Source organism: Octopus bimaculoides, chromosome 8 (assembly GCF_046866305.1).
Source record: "Octopus bimaculoides isolate indiv1 chromosome 8, ASM4686630v1, whole genome shotgun sequence".
In the NCBI taxonomy this organism is placed as follows: Eukaryota; Metazoa; Mollusca; class Cephalopoda; order Octopoda; family Octopodidae; genus Octopus; species Octopus bimaculoides.
The window spans coordinates 16,123,188-16,143,046 of NC_142935.1; the positions used below are offsets into that span (position 1 = coordinate 16,123,188).

The window sequence follows — 19,859 nt, forward strand, 5'->3', positions numbered from 1 at the left end:
TAATCTTTCACCTTGTAATGAAAGGTTCACTGGCTGTAAATTATTGCCAAGAGTGGATATTAATGAATTTTACTAATTATGTTAAATCTTGCATTACTGGTTGTTGACTATTATAGGGGATAATGGTTTTTTCTCATATTCAAATAAACTTTAAATGTCCAAGACATGGTTCCAGTTGTGTTCAATCTTTTCTGATTGACTATGGAGTTTGTAAATAAACAGCTCGGCTCTAGTTGTGCAATTGATCAGTCCTTCTAACCAAGACCATGTTGAGGTTTCTTTGAAAGTTTGGGGGGAAATATGGCCTACAGTTTGAGTGCTTTCATTTTTTTAGGGGAGTACATTAGTGTTTGACAATATTTGGTTATTTGGCTTAGGAACATTTGAACAATCAAAAGCATCTGCATACATCCTGAAGCTAATGGAGCAGTATAATAAACCTAATTGTGAGAGAATAGAGACGTGCTGTTTTGTTGTATCAGTCTTTGTGTAACAATACACTTAGAAATTGGTTCACATTCTGGTGGTTCTAGTTAAATGCAAATCTGAAGATGAGATAAAAGGTTCTCGATTTGCATCTTCAAATTCTATGCTTCCAGATATATAGTTGAACATTGTGAATAAAATGATCCAAAATATAATAAACCTTGCAGACAAGATGATTATAACAGGGATGCCACCTGACCACGAGAGATATTTCTGAAGGATAGAGATTTTTACTGAGGGATAGTTTCCTGTGAAGTAGTAATTCCAGTGTGGAACTATATTCTTTCTAGAATGTGAGTTATGGAGCACCTTTCATAAGAAACTTGTTCTACTCGCCTATTGTACTCTCTCTTAGCATAAAGTTCTCCCTCTCGTACAGTTTTGTAGTCTTGCAAGTTGTATGGGGGTCCTGAAAGGTGTTAGCATGGGAGAAGTGCTCAGTGAAACCTGTAAAGTGATTGGCTTAAAAAAAAAAAGCATCTAGCCTCAAACCATGTCAAACAGGACTGGAGCATGATATAGTCCTCGAAGTCTGTCAAATTGACCCATGCCAGCATGGAACATGAAGTTCAATGATTTACTAAACTTGGGATATGGCTGTCCCTTGAATTTTCAAGTGAAGTCTACTACACTTTCATCTTTTTATTACCATATTTCTGGTGAAATACACTTGTTTGTTTAGAGCAAATTAACTAGTAATTTTATTTGAAAGTTCGTTTGATAATTTTAAAATGGAGACATTTGTAACATAGAACCAGGGTCTGTTTGGGAAATGTTTAACCCTTTTCTCAAAATCGGAACATCAAGTCCAGTTTCTGTGGTGCATATATTTCTACCCTGGACAAAACCTGTCCGTTGTCGGATTAGTCATTTTTGCTAGCCAAGTGGACAGGAACAATGTGAAATGAAGTGTTTTGCTCAAGAACACAACACTTCACCTGGTTCAAGAATCGAAGCCACAATCTTAGGATTATTAGCCCCAAACCCTAACAACTAAGCCATGTACCTCCACTGTTATAGAAATTGATAGTGCAAAGACTCACTATTGCATATCAGTAAGTATGTAGCATGAATGTAGTTGTAAGAACATTTGGCCTCACTTTAGCATTCAGGCAAGGACCTGCAATTCACTAAATTGCTCTGTCATGGTTACTTGATTGCAGCAATATTTTCTATGCAGTTAGATAAACTGGTCCAAGACTACACTTGTTGAGCAAAATTATGACTTGGCTGTAGTACTGATACCAGCCATTACTTCGTTCTTTTTTTAAAAATTTTTTTTTTTTAGTCTGAACTTGAAATTTAGAACTGGTTTACTTGCAAATTTCCAATGTTGGAAGTCTGAGGTCAAGAAAATATTCTATTGAAGGCATGTTTTAGTCAATATGCCCTCAGTGACTCTTATATTTACATTATCAACTTCCATCCATGCAAAACTGCTTCACATTTAAAGTTTTATGTTCAGTAAACTCTGAATCAGCATTGATCAAAAGTAGAACTTGTTAACAATACAGATCGGTAGAATGTCATGTGGAGTTGGATTGGTGGAGATATATACTCTTAATTGTTTTTGACCATTGTAGCCATGCTGGTGCACTGTCTCTAAGGGCTCGGTCAATTGTACAGAATTTATTTTATTACTTTGATACTTATTCTATCAATTCCATTCCAAACTGCTAAGTTATGGGGTGGGGGACATAAACTAACCAGCATGAATTAGTTTATGTCCCCCATATCTGACTGGCTTCTACTAAATTCACTCAGGGCATTAGTTGGGGTTATAGCAGAAAACACTTGCTCAAGGTGCCATACAGTGGGCCTGAAACTTAACCCCTCATGCATTCTTGTGCGCCAAAAAAACAAAATCGGTAAGCAAGGTGCATGCATACACACTTCAGACAGGTCTGTGAGTGAGATTTCACAGCTAGACCACCCATGGGTATCTCTCGAACGTGGGGATTCATCGTAGCTAGGCGAACTTCACAAATAATATAATCTCCTTTGTAGAAATAAATCCGGAGGAGAAGCACTAAGATGTAGAGCAGTTAATATAGTGGGGATAGGCTGGTTTATGGAATTACCCTAGGTTTCTCGCTCTTCTGAGACCTTGAAAATATGGAGGGGGAAGGGGAAAAACCTAGTTTTTACTCTTCCATATTTTAAAGAAGCCTCAGGCCAGCAGTATTTGGGGTCTGAAGATGCACCGTAAGGCATCGCCTTAGCGAGAAACCCAGAGCAACCCTATAAACCAGCCTATCGCACTATAATACATATCTTCTATAGCCACAGTGTTTCGCCCACGAGTGCCCTTTCCCCCTCAGTCTTCTATACTGGTTTTACAACACCCAAAAGCGCCACCTGACCGGACCCCCCCATCGTCGCTCCCCTCTCACGCTACTGATTTGTATAACATACACATTAAGTTATTGCTAAGCTGTGGAGAGAATAATTCGCTCAGTGATGGTCAGGAACAATTAAATTCTTGAATAAAGTGACGGAATACATTAAAAATGCAAAAATCGATAAATAGGTTAACTGCTTGATCAAACTATTAAAAGTTTTTGAAATGAAAATTACAACGCCAACGAAATAGCAAATTTAATTATCAATAGTTTAGGCAGTGCCCTAGCATGACCGCAATCTGAAACAAATACAATACATAATTTCACATAACTTCCTCTTTTATATATATATATATATATATATATATATATAATAGGCTCAGCAGGTGGAAACTTCGAAGTCAGTGTCGAGTATCGTGCAATCAATCCTTCAATTTAGTGTAAAATTGTATTTATAACTTAGCATTAAAAAACGTGTGTGCGTACACGTGCAGAATGTCATTCAGTCAGTTTTGCAGACGAGTCTCTTGTTATAAGATGACCCAATTTATTTATTTGACATTTCAATCAGAATATTCGATCATCCAATGTAAACATGAAATTTCTTGTGCTATATTTCAGTCGGAGAAAAAAAGTAATAAAATAACCTTTCTGCTTAAGGGAGACAACTCTCGTTTTTTCATTCATCTTCGTGAGTTGCGCAAAAGAAATATATTTCAAATATATATAGGAACCTTGTTTTATCACCTGTCCATTAAAGTTCACGTTTTTTATAGCTGTTGGATGTAATATTAATTTACAATAGGAAAAAGAATATAGATTAAAGGTAACATTCTAAATTACCTGTATATGTCGTTTGTTTACATGAGCCGAGGTAACATGTAAATAAACACCTGGCGTTATGTATGTATATGCTATGAATTAAGCCGAAGATTTTCATAATGATAATCTCTGTCGTTATTACGAATAACGAGGTAGTATGCACGGTTTACAACAGTCATAGACACATACCTAACGAAATATTGGTTTCTAATTTTGGCACAAGGTGAGCTGGCTCACTGAGGGAAGGAAATAAGTTGTTTACATCGATCTCGGAGCTCAACTGGTACTTATTTTATCGACCCAGGAAGGATGAAAGGCAAAGTCAACCTCGGCGGAATTTGAACTCAACGTAAACACGGACGAAATACCGCTAAGCATTTTACCTGGAATTTAACAATTCTGTAAGCTTTCAGGCTTCACCTGACGAAATATATTCATTATCCCTCCCCTTTTTTTTTTTAGTAGTGCGGCCCGCCTGATGATGAACCATGTTTCATGCCACCCGCTTCTTGAACACAGCTACCTATACCTGGTTTAGAATTATAGCAGGTTAGTGATAAGAGATAACATTCGGTGTGAGGCACGGGTTTTCAAGCGAAATGATTCTGGATGGAAGCAAGTTATTTAGTACTGTGAAGAGGGAAAGAAAAAACACTGAATGGGTTTCTATAGATCTGATATCTAATCAACAAATTTTCGTAGCTAAAAAAAGAGAGAGAGAGGATGTTGCTTGACTAGTTTTAAACATTACAGAATATTGATGTGTAAATGCTTGACGTTCAGACAGTAGTGTTTTAAAAAACAAAAAATTAAGAAGTACTCTGATGTATATGAGAACATGTAGAGTTGGAAGTTTTCACGGGTGTAACGTTTGCAGCCTCTGAAAAGAAAACAACCTTTTGCTGTGTAAACATTTGAGAATGTCAGATCAACAATATAAGGAATATGATGATATCTTTAGTGTTTTGGTTGCTATATTTTCATGCGATGCATTGCTTATTTATTCCATTATTGTAGAATGAGATTTGGCTATTGGGTTCTTTTTGGCTGGGTATATTAGAGATTTCTATTGAATGGAAATGTGCATACCTAATGATATGTATAAAAAATCAACTTGTGTGGAAAGGGAGATAGCAGTGAAGGGTGATAGATACATCTATTTTGGGTATATCTAACTTATAAACTTGAGCTATGAGGGGACAACTGTAGTGTTTTAAAATGAACAGGATATGTAACATTCACTACGCTTTGGTATCTGGTTGTACTTTCTGTCACTTCATTTGAAAGAGGTGTGTCCATTTATAATATAGTCAAACCCATGCCAGCATGGAAAATGGATGTTAAATGATATGTATATAATTTTGGTATTGACCCTGGAATTTACCCTATTAAGCTCATCCATGAGTATTGACTATCAGACAAGATAGTTGTAATCTAGAGATTATTTTATCAAACACATATCTGAAAATCTACAAATAAAAGAGTAAAAGAGATTTGGAAGGCAGTGAGCTGGCAGAACTGTTAGCATGCTGGGCGAAATGCTTAGCAGTATTTCGTCTGTCTTTACATTCTGAGTTCAAATTCTGCTGAGGTCATCTTTGCTTTTCATCCTTTCGGGGTCGATAAATTAAGTACCAGTTGCTTACTGGGGTCAATCTAATTGACTGGCCCCCCTCCCCCAAAATGCCGTGCCTTGTGCCTAGAGTAGAAAAAAAATATTTATATTTGGATTTCTCTCTTCATCGTTGTGTTCATATTAAGTTTCCACATATCATTCTCTGCTACCTTCATTACTCTTTCATCTCTCACTCACCCCTTCTCCTACCAGTATGCTTCCCTGCTATCTCTCTGTATTGTCTCTTTCACAAGGGATGCCATCAGATTGGGTCTATCTATTCAGTCTCTCCTCACCAAACCCCTTCTTTGTTGCTTACCACTACTCTTTTATTACTCTCCTTCCTTGCATATATTATTGCCATCCATCACTCCCACTGTTTACCATAACTCATTTTCATTGCCATCAATCAGTCTCTCTCATTGTTGACATCAATCATTTTCTCCCATCACTCTCTTATGTGTCTACGTTCTCATTGATGGTCATACTTTTAGTGGATCGCTTTACTAACAATCATCATATATCCATCACTCACACTCTATTACTCTTTCACTTTATTCCTCTTTCATCACTCTTTCTTCCATCTGTGAACACATTCTTTTAGTATTTTACTGGTTTCAGGGATTGGGCTGCAGCCATGTTGGGTCACTGCCTCCAAAGGTTCCAACCAATTTCATCTTTGGTACTTATTTTTATTAGTTGCATGATAAACAAAAATTCAAGCTTATTTTTTTGCCATGAAGGGACATCCCTTATCAGGACATGAATACTGCTAAGTATTTCTGTTCACGTCATATTGATATCATCATCATCATCGCTTAATGTCCATCTTCTGTGCTGGCATGGGTTTGACAGTTTGGTAGGTGCTAGCCAGACAGGAGGCCTACGCCATGTTTCTGTTTTGCCTTGGTTTTTATGGCTGGATGCCCTTGACCCAAGCAAGATCAGTGACCCAAGCAAGATCAGTTTTGATGTGGCTTTTACAGCTGGATGCCCTTCCAAATGCCCACCACTTTACAGTATGGATTTGGTGCTTTTTAAGTGGCACCTGTACTGGTGGGGTCATCATCATTATCACCATTGTTTAACATCCGTGTTTAATGCTGGTAAGGGTTGAATGGTTTGAGAGGAACTGATGTGTCTGTTGTCCATGCTGGCAGGGGTTGGACAGTTTGACCAGAGCTGGTAAGCTGAGGGGCTACACCATACTCCAGTCTGATTTGACATGCTTTCTATGGCTGGGTGCTCTTCCTTATGCCAACCACTCTGAGAATGTAATGGGTGCTTTTACGTGCCACTGGCAAAAGAGAGTGGTTGGCGTTAGGAAGGGCATCCAGCTGTAGAAACTCTGCCAAATCAGATTGGAGCCTGGTGTAGCCATCTGGTTTCACCAGTCCTCAGTCAAATTGTCCAACCCATGCTAGCATGGAAAGCGGACGTTAAACAACAATTATGATGAAATACTAAAAAGTTCCAGCATCCAACTCAAGGAAACAAAATACTGAAACTGCTGTTATTTATGTCATACGAAGTGACAACAGTTGAGGAATTTTTTTTCTAACCACATTTAGAAATGTCTTTTATCAAAAGACTGAAATACATAATACACAAGATTAGAGTTTCATGAAATTATTAATTCCTATATGCAATATCTTTGAATTGATATTTAACTGGGAGGGAGAAAAAAATGTAATAAAATTATTATATAATTTCTATTTTAATGTATGCACAGAAAAACATATTCAAATAGGATATTTATTAAGAGCTATTGTTTTTTTTTTTGTCCATATAAGAATTTGTCGATGGTGGTGGTGGAGATGATGATTTGTCAATACTTATCTATTGAATTTTAGCATGTATTTCTGAACAAAATACGCTATTTTTTTTTTATTGATATTTCATTGTTATTCCATTAAAAATTATAATTCACTGGTATTTTGTGGAAAATGATTTGCATATTTAATTCTGAAAATTTTGGTTAATATTAGATGGAAACAAACCTTACAACAATTGATTTCTTTAAAGAATTATTTTGAATATTTCCTGTAGCTTTTAGGCAGCCGAAAGGCAGAATTAATAGAGCCTTGCAATATTCTTTTCTACTCTAGGCACAAGGCCCGAAATTTTTGGAGAGGGGGCCAGTCAATTAGATCGACCCCAGTATGCATCTAGTACTTAATTTATCAGACGAAATACCGCTAAGCATTTCACCCAGCATGCTAATGTTTCTGCTAGCTCACAGCCTTAAGATAATTTTTTCTACTCTAGGTTCAAGGCCCGAAATATTTGGGGAGGGGGCCAGTCAATTAGATCGACCCAGTATGCAACTGGTGCTTAATTTATCAACCCCAAAAGAATGAAAGGTAAAGTTGAGATTGGCGGAATTTGAACTTAGAACGTAATGATAGATGAAATATTGCTAAGCATTTCACCCGACGTTCTAACATTTCTGCCAGTTTGCCACCCTAAATGTCTTGCAATATTAATTCGTTTCTAAGGCATCAAACTGGCAGACTCATTAGCATGCTGGGCAAAATGCTTAGGAGTGTTTTGTCTGTCTTCACATACTGAGTTCAAATTCTGCCGAGGTTGACTTTGCTTTTCATTCTTTCAGAATTGATAAAATAAATATCAGTTGAGTACTGGGGGTTGATGTAATTGACTGACCCCCACTCTCAAGCTTGCTGGCCTTATGCCAAAATTTGAAACCAATATTAATTATGCTTCTAAGGCAGCAAGCGCTGGCAGAATCATTAGCATGCCAGGCGAAATGCTTAGCAGTATTTTATGTCTTCACGTTCTGAGTTCAGATTCTGCTGTGGTTGACTTTGCCTTTTATCCTTTTGAGGTCCATACTGGGGTCGATCTATTTGACTGGTCCCCTCCCCCAAAATTTCAGGCCTGGTGCCTAGAGTAGAAAAGAAGCGTTAGCACATTGGGAAAAATGCTTAGTAGCATTTTGTCCATCTTTATATTCTGAGTTCAAATTCTGCCAAGATTGACTTTGCCTCTCATTCTTTTGGGGTTGATAAAATAAGTACCAGTTGCATACCGGGGTCGATGTAATCACCCCCGCCCCACCTCTCTCTCAAAATTACTGGCCTTGTGCCAAAAATTGAAATAAATATTAATTACACTTCTTTATGTTCTCAGTTTGAGTTCTGCCAAGGTCAACTATGCTATTTGTTCTCTCAATGTCAATCAAGTACTGGAGTTGATTTAAATAACTAACCTTATCCAATTAAATTTGTGCTTATGTTAGAAATCATTATTTCAAGTAAATAGTGTGCAAGTAGTTATGTATCTTCTCTACAGCAAGAAACGTGTTCCAATCTCTTCCTTCAGATTATAACAATTCATAGCGTTACCAGCATCGCCTTACTGGCACTTGTGCTGGTGGCATGTGAAAAAGCATTCGAGCGGGTCATTGCCAGTGCCGCTGGACTGGCTCCTGTGCAGGTGGCACGTAAAAAACACCATTTTGAGCATGGCCGTTGCCAGTACCGCCTGACTGGCCTTCGTGCCCGTGGCACGTAAAAGCACCCACTACACTCTCGGAATCATGTGCCTTCCAATGATGATAATTATGATACACACACACACACTCATGCATAATGAGCTTTCACAATGATTTTATCTACCAAATTTACTCTCAAGGCATTGGTTGGCCTGGAGGCTACAGTATAAGAGACTTGCCCAAGGTGCTGCCATGCAGTGGGACTGAATTCCAAACCATGTGGTTACAAAGTGAACTTCTTAACCACGTAGCCATGTCTGTGTCTTTATCTTTCTTTATTACTACTACTACTACTGCTCCTGCCGCCACCACCACCACCACTGAACTGTAAAGTCAATATGACACCTGTTTATTGAATAACAACAGCAACGGCAGCATCAGCAGCAAAGTCTGATTAAAAAACATATTTGAACACACAGTAATGACCTGATTTGTGTTAATCTATTTTAGCTGAAAAAAAAAAAAAAAAAAGACACAAAACAAAATTTATGGTGCTTAGTGTTCATCAAATGAAGGTCCATGGTCAGGTGGTTTAAGGTTTATGGTTGTTAAGATATGAGTTCAGTTCTCAGACAGGGCAGTGCAGTGTGTTCTCGAGCAAGACACTTCACCTCACATTGCTCCAGTACACTCAGCTGAAAATAGGTTCCAGTGGTAACTGAAGGTTTACTCTGTGACGAATTGGCACCCTGTTCAGGCACATGCCCGCACCAGTTTGGAATATTTCAACACACCATCAATACCACTTAATGTCCGTTTTCCATGCTGGCATGGTGAGGTGGGTGGGGGCATTTTGATTTTGACAGGGGGTGGTCAGCTGAAGAGCTGCCCAGGCTTCATGCCTGGCATGGTTTCTATGGCTGGATGCCCTTCCTAATGCCAACCAGTTTACAGAGTGTACTAGATGCTTATTATGTGGCATCAGGATGGGTGCTTTATATGTGGCACTGTTACAGATCTTTTATACATGGGAGTGGTACAGGTGCTTTTCATGTGGCACTAGCATGGGTGCTTTTTATATGTATTTAAACAAAATGAATAAGTAGGTCCTGATTTTGGTTTTGTAAGGAAAGGGATTATGATGAAATGCTAGTATATTACTGGTACTTGCCTTACAAACATTGGGATTAATAGACTAAAAGGATTAACAAGTTAACTCTGTCAAGATTCTGCCTCAAAACATTTAGGTATCAGACTATAGTCTTTTACTCTTACTTGTTTCAGTCTTTTGACTGGCCATGCTGGAGCACCGCCTTTAGTCGAGCAAATCGACCCCAGGACTTATTCTTTAGAAGCCTAGTACTTATTCTATCGGTCTATTTTGCCAAACCGCTAAGTTACAGGGACATAAACACACCAGCATCGGTTGTCAAGCGATGTTGGGGGGACAAAGACAGACACACAAACACATACACACACACACACATATATGTATATATATATATATATATATATATATATATATATAAACGACAGGCTTCTTTCAGTTTCCGTCTACCAAATCCACTCACAAGGCTTTGGCCGACCCGAGGCTATTGTAGAAGACACTTGCCCAAGATGCCACGCAGTGGGACTGAACCCAGGACCATGTGGTTGGTAAGCAAGCTACTTACCACACAGCTACTCCTACGCCTATAAATACAATTATTTAGCTCATCATATGATTACCATATTTTCTGGCATACAAGGTAACAGAGGCATCAAGCTGTTAGATCAGGTTATGAAAGTTACAGAGAGGGTCATAGCCCAACTAATTAGGGAGCGAATCAATTTAGATGAGATGCAGTTTGGGTTCGTGCCAGGTAAAAGCACTACTGATGCCTTATTTCTAGTGAGACAGTTGCAGGAGAAATACCTAGCTAAGGATAAACCTCTGTACCTGGCTTTCGTTGACATGGAGAAAGCCTTTGACAGGGTCCCCTGATCCCTTATCTGGTGGTCAATGAGGAAACTTGGGATAGAAGAATGGTTAGTGAGAGCTGTGCGAGCCATGTACAGAGATGCTGCCAGTAAGGTGAGGGTTGGAAATGAGTACAGCAATGAATTCCGGGTAGAGGTAGGGGTCCACCAAGGTTCCGTCCTCAGCCCCCTATTATTTACCATAGTCCTCCAGGCAATCACAGAGGAGTTCAAGACAGGTTGCCCCTGGGAGCTCCTCTATGCTGATGACCTTGCCCTAATTGCGGAGTCACTATCAGAACTAGAGGAGAAGTTTCAGGTGTGGAAGCAAGGTCTAGAATTGAAGGGCCTTAGAGTCAACCTAGCTAAAACCAAAATCCTAATAAGTAGGAAGGTAGATAAAACACAAACCCCTTCAGGTAGATGGCCCTGCTCAGTATGTAGAAAAGGAGTAGGTAGTAACTCTATAAGATGTACCCGGTGCAAGCTATGGACACATAAGAGGTGCAGCAACATCAAAGGCAGGTTAACTAGCAAGTTAGTTTTTGTTTGTGGCAGATGTTCAGGTGCAATAAAGACTGCAAACAAACAGGAAACAACTTCTATCTCATTCCAGGGTGAAAAACTAGAGGTAGTCGATAGCTTCCGCTATCTGGGCAACCAAGTTAGTAGTGGGGGTGGGTGCGCTGAAAGTGTAGCTGCTAGAATAAGAATAGCCTGGGCAAAGTTTAGAGAGCTCTTACCCCTGCTGGCGACAAAGGGACTCTCACTCAGAGTAAAAGGCAGACTGTATGACGCATGCGTACGAACAACCATGCTACATGGCAGTGAAACATGGGCTGTAACTGCTGAGGACATACGTAAGCTCGCAAGGAATGAAGCCAGTATGCTCCGTTGGATGTGTAATGTCAATGTGAATACCCGTCAGAGTGTAAGTATCTTGAGAGAAAAGCTGAACATTAGAAGCATCAGTTGTGGCGTGCAAGAGAGACGATTGCGCTGGTATGGACATGTGGTGAGAATGGAGGAGGATAGCTGCGTGAAAAAGTGCCACACCCTAACAGTTGAGGGAACCCGTGGAAGAGGTAGGCCCAGGAAGACCTGGGCTGAGGTGGTGAGGCAAGACCTTCGTACATTGGGCCTCACCGAGGCGATGACTACGGACCGAGACCTTTGGAAATGTGCTGTGCGTGAGAAGACCCGGCAAGCCAAGTAAGATCGTTGCCAGTGCCCCTGGACTGGTTCTTGTGCGGGTGGCACATGAGATGCACCATTTTGAGTGTGGCCGTTGCCAGTACCGCCTGACTGGCTCCTGTAGGATTTTCGAGCGAGATCGTTGCCAGTGCCCCTGGACTGGCTTGTGCGGGTGGCACATAAAAGACACCATTTCGAGCGTGGCCGTTTTCGAGCGGGTGACACGTAAAAGCACCCACTACACTCTCTGAGTGGTTGGCGTTAGGAAGGGCATCCAGCTGTAGAAACTCTGCCAAATCAGACTGGAGCCTGGTGTTGCCATCCGGTTTCACCAGTCCTCAGTCAAATCGTCCAACCCATGCTAGCATGGAAAGCGGACGTTAAACGATGATGATGATGATGATGAAGTTAACATAGAATATAATATAAAACATGTACTGTAAATATTCAAACGTTGTTATTATTTTTACAAATCCTGTTGCATTTCAAATGGAATTTTTGGTCCTCCAGAGTTGTCTTGGTGCATAAATCAACCTACCTTTTTTTTAGCAGTTAATTTTGGTCTGAAAATTTTGACTTGTATATTTTCTGAAAACATGATATTAGATTAATTTAGTAGAAACATTAATCTGTACAGTATCAGTGATAAAACACACCTGGTTGACCATTTCAAGAGGTTGCAGAAACCAAAAATGGAATATGAAATGAGGAAGATTGAACTCCAAATACCAACGCAAGCAAACATTCCAAGGAAATCAATGCCGAAGTCATCACAGATGTTGGCTACAACTGAAACCAGATAAAATATAAGTAATATCACGAGGAAAACAGTTATAGGAAAATAGACTAAAAGCATTCTAGATTACAAAATATATAAAATATTGCAAAATTTAATTTATAAAAAATACAGTCTAGTTTAATATGTATATGTAAAATCTAAGATGGTGAAAACTGTTGTAGTAAAAATTAAATAAAAGTAAGAATATAGGTGAAGTTTTAGGCCAGTGTGTATGAAAAGAACTGTTCTGAACTAGAAAATTCCATTTATTTACACATACATGCACGCATGAAGATTTAGATATACAAAATTTTGCAGTAGAGTTTATTTAAAGATGAGGCTTCATCCTGTTGCTATACTGAGTTACTTGTTTCTGCTCTTCATTGTGTCAGCATCATCATCACTTAACATCCATTTTCCATGCTGGCATGGGTTGGATGGTTTGACAGGAGCTGGCAAATCAGAGTACTGCACCAGGCTCCAGTTGTTTGTTTTGGTATGGTTTCTATGGCTGGATGCCCTTTCTAACAATTTCCACTTAAGAGTGTACTGGGGGCTTTTTACGTGGCACCATCATGGGTTTTATATATGTATATTCTTTTACTTGTTTCAGTCCTCTGACTATGGCCATGCTGGAGCGTTGACTTTAGTGCACGCGCGCGTGTGTGTATGTGTGTGTGTATACCTATGTCTATTGAACTAAAGCCACTTACCTCTGGTGAATAATGTCAGTGGTGCTGTAGTTAACAATATGTTCATGGTTTGACCTCCTATCAAACTAAAGAGAATACCAGCCAAAAACTGACCCAATAATACATGTTGTATATCTGATGGAGACAACGAGAGAGAAAGAGAGATAGAAGAAGAGACAGAAGGAGAAATAAAGAAAGAGAGCTAGATTGATGAAGAGAATAAACAGACAAATATGATTACAATTTAATATATGCCAATATATATAACCAAGAAGTAACAAGATTTCTTTTTACTTATATAAAAATAAATTACAAATAGAAAGAAAATAACCCAGCCAGAACTTTGCATTGATTGGGGTTGCGTGTGTTCTGTCTGATATGGAATGGAAATCCTCTTATCCCCTTGTGGAGCATAGGGCCGGTTTCCCGGTTTCCATGGCGTATGTGTTCCCCTGTAGCTGGATGGGATACCAGTCCATCGCAGCTTTGAATAATAATGCCTTTATAATAATGATAATAAAGCTCTCTTTTATGCTATCAAAGATGGCACTCGAGAGAATTTCCATTATATGCAGGAGAAATTTTATTAAAACTGAACACTAACATTTAGAATGTAACATAAAAATTTATTCATTTTCAAAATACGAATATTGCAATGTTATTAAATATTTTTATCCTTACCAATTGCTCCATGCGTATCATTGCTGATTATCATTCCATATGCAACATTTGGAAGAATACAAGCAAAATACAGGAAGAGGGAAGCTGGAACGACTTTCCGAAGGGCCTTTTTTCCATTTAAACCTGAATCAATAAACAAACAAGACATTTTCCCAGAAATATATACCTAATATATTATCAGCTTCTCTTGGCACAACAATTTAATATTTATTTGACTTGCTGTCATCTATTTGCATATACTAATTTTCTTTATTGACATGTATACAATGTTCTATATCTGCTTAGTAATTAATTCTTTCATCACTTCTTTGATGAGTACAATAAAGTTTGTATTTTACTGAAAAAGCCTAATAAGACGTAACATGTTGTTGGCACTCCGTCGCTTACGACGTCGAGGATTCCAGTTGATCCGATCAACGGAACAGCCTGCTCGTGAAATTAACGTGCAAGTGGCTGAGCACTCCACACACACGTGTACCCTTAACGTAGTTCTCAGGGATATTCAGCGTGACACAGTGTGACAAGGCTGACCCTTTGAATTACAGGAACAACAGAAACAGGAAGTAAGAGTGAGAGAAAGTTGTGGTGAAAGAGTACAGCAGGGTTTGCCACCATCCCCTGCCAGAGCCTCGTGGAGCTTTAGGTGTTTTCACTCAATAAACACTCACAACGCCCAGTCTGGGAATCGAAACTGCGATCCTATGACCGCGAGTCTGCTACCCTAACCACTGGGCCATTGCGCCTCCACTAGATGCAACATGTCAGGTGTACAAATGAATGGGGAAAAAAAAGTGTTGTTAACTTCAACATATATTGTTGAAGTTAACAATATATAGATTACCAGTTTGATTGAGTCATGCATTCCTTGACATTTTGTAGATATAAAACTACAAGTGTCTATGAAAGAGCAAGTATGAGAAATTGAGTCAAACTATCAACACACACACAATCTTACTCACAAGCACACCCACATGCAAACGTTATGTGCATGTATGTACAAGGTGGTATAAAAAGTTTCAGACTAGTCGTGTAGCACATCAACTGATGGCAGCACACAGTTGTATGCACTGTGAGCAGTAGCAGTGACCTTCATGAGGAAGTGTGTTGAGTGGCATCGCTGTGTTTACTTCATAAGTTGTGAAATTAGTGTCTTTGTGATCGCATGTATGCTGTACTCTGCAATTTTGTCATGGACAGGAACAAAGAGCCAACATGAAATTTTGTGTTAAACTTGGGAAGTCTGCTACAAAGACATTGAGCATGCTTCGGCAAGCTTACGGCGAAGAAGCAATGGGTTATATGTAATGTTTCTCATGGCACAGGTGCTTCAAAAGTGGAAGAAAGTCCCTGAAAGACGATGAGCAATCTGGAAGACCTACCATGAGTGTCATCCCGAGAAATATGGAGAAAATTCATCAGCTTGTCCATGAGGATCATTGGAGGACATTCAGCGAAAATGACTGGATCTGTGGAGTGTGAAGAATTGGGTTCGTCATGATGGTAATGCTGCCTGTCACCAAGCTTTCCTCACTCATGACTTTCTTGTCAAAAACAACATGGTATTGCTTCTGCATTTACCTGCTTCACTAGATTTAGCATCTGTTCTTCAAGATGTTCCCCAGATTTAGCATCTCTTCCCCAAGCTGAAAAAACAGCTCAAAGGTCACCATTTTAACACCATTGTTGAGATCCAGAGTGAATCGCAGAAGGTTCTCAACTTGCTTAATGGAAATGACTTCCAGGCCAAACTCCAAATGTAACAGGAACACTGGGATTGGTGTATTACTGCACAAGGTGACTATTTTGTAGGAGATGATGTTAAAACATAGGTAAATAAGTTAGCTTTTATTTAACATAGCTTGTCTGGGAACCTTTTGATGTCACTCATATATACTATATATATATATATATATATATATATATATATATATATATATATATATATATATATATATACACACACACACACGCACATATATATATATATATATTTATTTAATATTTATGTACGTATATGTGTGTATATATATATATATATATATATATAAATATTATCATTTCTAAATCTCGCAAAGAGAGACATTCAGTAACAGTTTAAAGTAAAGGCTATTTGCCAACATACTGTGGCTGTCCTGAAAGGGATGATGTTACTGTTGTTTTAGTCCCAAGAAACATCGTTTGTAGCTGGCTATATGACACACTATCTGTGTTCTTATATTTTTGAACAGGGAGCTCAGCACTCCCACCTACACACACACACACACGCACATATATGCATATATACATATAAATATGTATGCACACACATATATGTATACATATATACAAACACACATATAAACATGTATGCACACACACACACACACACACATCTACACATACATCCACTGGGTGGGCTTGCAGCACAGTTTTTTTTAGGTACCAAATTTCACTCACAAATCTCTAGCAGCACCTGATGTTGTTATACAGTGAGACGAAACCCCTGGATACCACGGGGTTATAAAGCAAACTTATTAACCCCAGTGTAATGAAACCTGCATCCATAAACTATAATTATTTACTAAAAAAAATCACAAAGGGATTCTTACCATCCTTGTAATCAGACATATAATGTTTGAGCCGGTGCTTCAAATCCTCTTTAATTCCTTGACAAATTGCATATTTCTTCTCATCCTGAAATAAATTTTGTTATTCATTTATTTATTTATTCATTTATTTATTTATTTGTGTTTTCTTTTATTGTTTGTCATATCTTTACCTTTTATCTTTTACTTGTTTCAGTGCTGGGGCACCGCCTTGAAGGATTTTATTCAAACAAATCAACCCCCATTACTTATTTAAAGTGTGGCACTTACTCCGTCGATTTCTTTTGCCCAACTGCCAAGTTACAGGGACACAAACAAACCAACACCGGTTGTCAGGTGGTGGTGACAGGGGACAAACATTAACATACACATGCATATACACTTATAGACACACACACACACACACACACACAAAAACAGGCTTCTTTGAGTCTTCTACCAAATTCACTTGCAAGTCTTTAGTCAGTCTGGGATTATAGCAGGAAAAAAAAAAATTTGCCCAACATTTCATGCAGTGGGACTGAACCTGGAACCATTTGGCTGGGAAGTGAACTTCTTAACTACACAGCCACACGTCTACCTGTAATAATCCCATAATACTGTAAGCAATTTACCTATCAGTTACAAAAGTAACATATCTTAAGTTTTTATCTGTCTTTTAAGTACTTAGAGAGTATTATCAAGGAGCAGCAGTAGTAGCAACAGTGATGGTGGTGGTAGTAGTAGTAGTAGTAGTAGTAGTATTAGTTATAGCTATAGTAGTAGTTATTGTTGTTGCTGGTGGTGGTGGTTGTGGTGGTGAGGTGAAGGTCCGTCTTGACTGAACTGAGTTATGATTAAAGATGCTTTAGCTATGACTATCTCCCAGCTTTTTATTCAGACAAAGTGTATCTAGGACTATATTGTCCAATGTGTTCACCTTTATTGTTGCTTATTCTGTTATTCTTTGATTCTTTTATTTGTTTCTGTCATTTGACTATGGCCATGCTGGAGCACTGACTTTAGTTGAACAAATTGACCCCAGGACTTATTCTTTGTAAGCCTAGTACTTAACATATCTGTCTCTTTTGCCAAACCACTAAGTTACAGGGGGATGTAAACACACCAACATCGGTTGTCAAGCGCTGGTGTGGAGACAGACACACACACACACACACACGATATGCTTTTTTCAGTTTCCATCTACGAAATCCACTCACAAGGCTTTGGTCGACCCGGGGCTATAGTAGAAGACATTTGCCCAAGATGCCACGCAGTCTGATTGAACCCTGAACCATGTGGTTGGCAAGCACTCCTGCTTAGTCCAAGATTAGCCCTGATCCAGCACACTTGTGATCCAAAATGTTCCAGTTATGACCATCCCATCTTTAATTCAGACAAAGTGTATCTTGAAGTACATAATCTAATGTTCACTCCTTGTTCTTGTTTAATCCCAGGTAAGCTATGATCCAGCATACCTATGATCAAAGACGTTCCAGCTATGACCATCCCACCTTTTATTCAGACAAAGTGTATCTAATGTGTTTTTCCTTTTTGATGTTTAATCCCAGGTCATCTATGTATGATCCAGCAGACTTATGATTATAGACGTTCCAATTATGACCATCCCATTTTGATCTTCTCTAGGGCATTTTACATCTAGGACTACACTATCTATTATATAATAATTTTCTGTTCTTTTCCTGATGGTGAAATGTAATTTGAGGGACAATTGGCTGCTGTTTCTAACTGGTTGAGTGACCATGTAGGAACTTTACTCTTGTTAATGGTGGTGCTAATGAAGATGATATGATAATTGTGATGAAGTGATAATGATAATTGTAATAATGTTAAAATCATGGTGATAGTGATCATGATGATGATGATGATGGCAACAATGATGACAACACTGAGATCATGCTTACATTGAATTGTAAAGTATAATTCCTTTCCTATTCAATCTGATTTGCAAAATTCATTAACCCTTTTGATACCAACCTATCTGATGTTGGCCCCTCACTCTATTATACAAATTCCCTCTATTATACAAATTCTTTATTACATTCTAAACACTAACTTTTAATAACAACAAAAGTTATTTTAATAACACATATGGGTCCCTTAATGGTTACATCATGATATTTGGTGGGATTAGAAATTTGTATTTGATCTTAAGGAATTATAAGGAAAAAGGTGTATAGAATTTATTTATTGAATTTTTTTATATTTACTTAATCTCCATAATTTCCCAAATTAATTGAAACAAAGGTAGTTTATTTCGTATTTTGACAGAAATATGGTTATAAAAGGGTTAAAAAGGAAACCATATTAAAACCCTGTTAATCTTCACCCATCTATCCCCGTCAAGCCAATAAGGGCATCTCTATATTATTACTGGACCTATAAGAAATAGCAGCTAAATCTTCTTCAAATCATTATTTCCTACCATTTTACAAAAAAAAAAAAAAGGAAAAAAGATGAAAGGACAATGAGGGCTTCTCTATGTGGTAACTGGATATACTAAAAATAGCAACCAAATCTTCAAATCACTTCCAACCATCTTACAGAAAAAAACAAAAAAAAAAAATTAAAGGACATTTTGAATAATGTATTCCTAGATTCCCAGGTACAGAAATGTCTGAGCTGAAAGACAGGACAATCAACTTTGTAGACAGTAGTGGGTATTGAAGGCAGTATCATATCCTTACTAGTCAACTATCAATATCTTATCCACTTGTTCATTGATCCTCTTGAAAGATGATAATGACAACAAGCCATCATAATAGTAATTCTTGATAAAATATTATGTGATTACTTGATCTTACTCGGTGGTGGTCATGTCACTTTTAAATGGTTACTGTCATAAAAGTAATTCAATATTAGCTCTGAGAAAGAAGTTTGTTTGTTGTTTTTACTATTTTTTTTTTAATGACTTGGAAAATTGAGAGCAACATTTATGGTTGATGTCAGAGTCTGTAAGAAGGCCTTTTATCATGTGTGAGCTTGATCAAAGTTTACCTGGAGTTTGATTACAAAACAATAATAACAGTGGCATACAAGGTGTCGGCTAAATTTGACAATGTTTTATGTTTCCTTTTCTTTTTGCAGGAACAGCTTGATGTATTGGTGAACAGCCAATGCTGTTGGAGAGCATAAAGATTAAAGTTGGAGTTGAGAATAAGTTAGTAGACATGGAGGACTGGGAAGTCGTGCCAAAAGCCATCTGAATATTGGGAAAGACGTTCCTGTATCATTATGATTTGTGCTGG

General features: G+C 38.2%; 1 protein-coding gene across 1 annotated transcript in view; it reads right to left on the reverse strand.

Moving 5' to 3' along the window:
• LOC106867171 (solute carrier family 4 member 11) overlaps positions 1–19,859 on the reverse strand; it is a 91,609-nt gene that overhangs the window by 2,317 nt on the left and 69,433 nt on the right. Inside the window, exons 7-10 of the mRNA XM_089356124.1 lie at positions 16,615–16,699; positions 14,027–14,149; positions 13,367–13,480; positions 12,532–12,664 (exon numbers count right to left, since the gene is read on the reverse strand). Of these exons, the coding sequence (XP_089212250.1) occupies positions 12,532–12,664; positions 13,367–13,480; positions 14,027–14,149; positions 16,615–16,699 (455 nt within the window). The remainder of the gene's footprint in view (positions 1–12,531; positions 12,665–13,366; positions 13,481–14,026; positions 14,150–16,614; positions 16,700–19,859) is intronic.